Source organism: Salvelinus sp. IW2-2015, linkage group LG24 (assembly GCF_002910315.2).
Source record: "Salvelinus sp. IW2-2015 linkage group LG24, ASM291031v2, whole genome shotgun sequence".
NCBI classification, from domain to species: domain Eukaryota; kingdom Metazoa; phylum Chordata; class Actinopteri; order Salmoniformes; family Salmonidae; genus Salvelinus; species Salvelinus sp. IW2-2015.
This window is the reverse complement of record NC_036864.1, coordinates 8,709,224-8,709,758: the sequence shown is the minus strand read 5'-3', so window position 1 is coordinate 8,709,758 and position 535 is coordinate 8,709,224. Positions and strand designations below refer to the sequence as shown.

The window sequence follows — 535 nt, the reverse complement described above, 5'->3', positions numbered from 1 at the left end:
TTTTCAGTATGACAACAGCTGGTAGCCTTGTCTCTGTCCAGAGCAGACAGTCTATGGACCACTGATAAAGATATACGGATCATTCTATGGCAGGAACTTGTCAAATGGCGGAAGGAAAATACTGTGAAGTGGAAGTTCAGTAGGTATACATCACAGGAGGCTGCTGAGGGGAGGACGAATCATAATAATGTCCGGAACGGAGCAAATGGWATGACATCAAACACCTGGAAACCAGCCGTTACCACCAGCCTGTCCTCCCAAATGAAGATTCCACCAACCTCCTGTGGTAGAGACAGACCACTCTTTGCTCCTGGTCAGGTCACATGTCAGGAAGAATGTAGGACCAATGACAGATGGACTAATGTTAAGATTCTTGACTGTTTCTACCTGTCTTTCTCCCCCCTTACACWCACACCCTTACCCCTCCAGAGAAGGGCCAGGTGTACAAGCAGAAGAAGCCCACCATGTACCCCCCCTGGAGCAGCACGTTTGACGCCCATGTCCACCAGGGCCGTGTCATGCACGTGGTGGTGAA

The 535-nt window shown here is 49.9% G+C and overlaps 1 protein-coding gene across 1 annotated transcript in view; it reads left to right on the top strand.

Moving 5' to 3' along the window:
- The window catches only part of LOC111951275 (protein kinase C theta type-like), a 31,443-nt gene that overhangs the window by 18,462 nt on the left and 12,446 nt on the right, over positions 1-535 (top strand). The window contains 1 exon segment of the mRNA XM_070434722.1: positions 430-530. Coding sequence (XP_070290823.1) covers positions 430-530 — 101 coding nt within the window.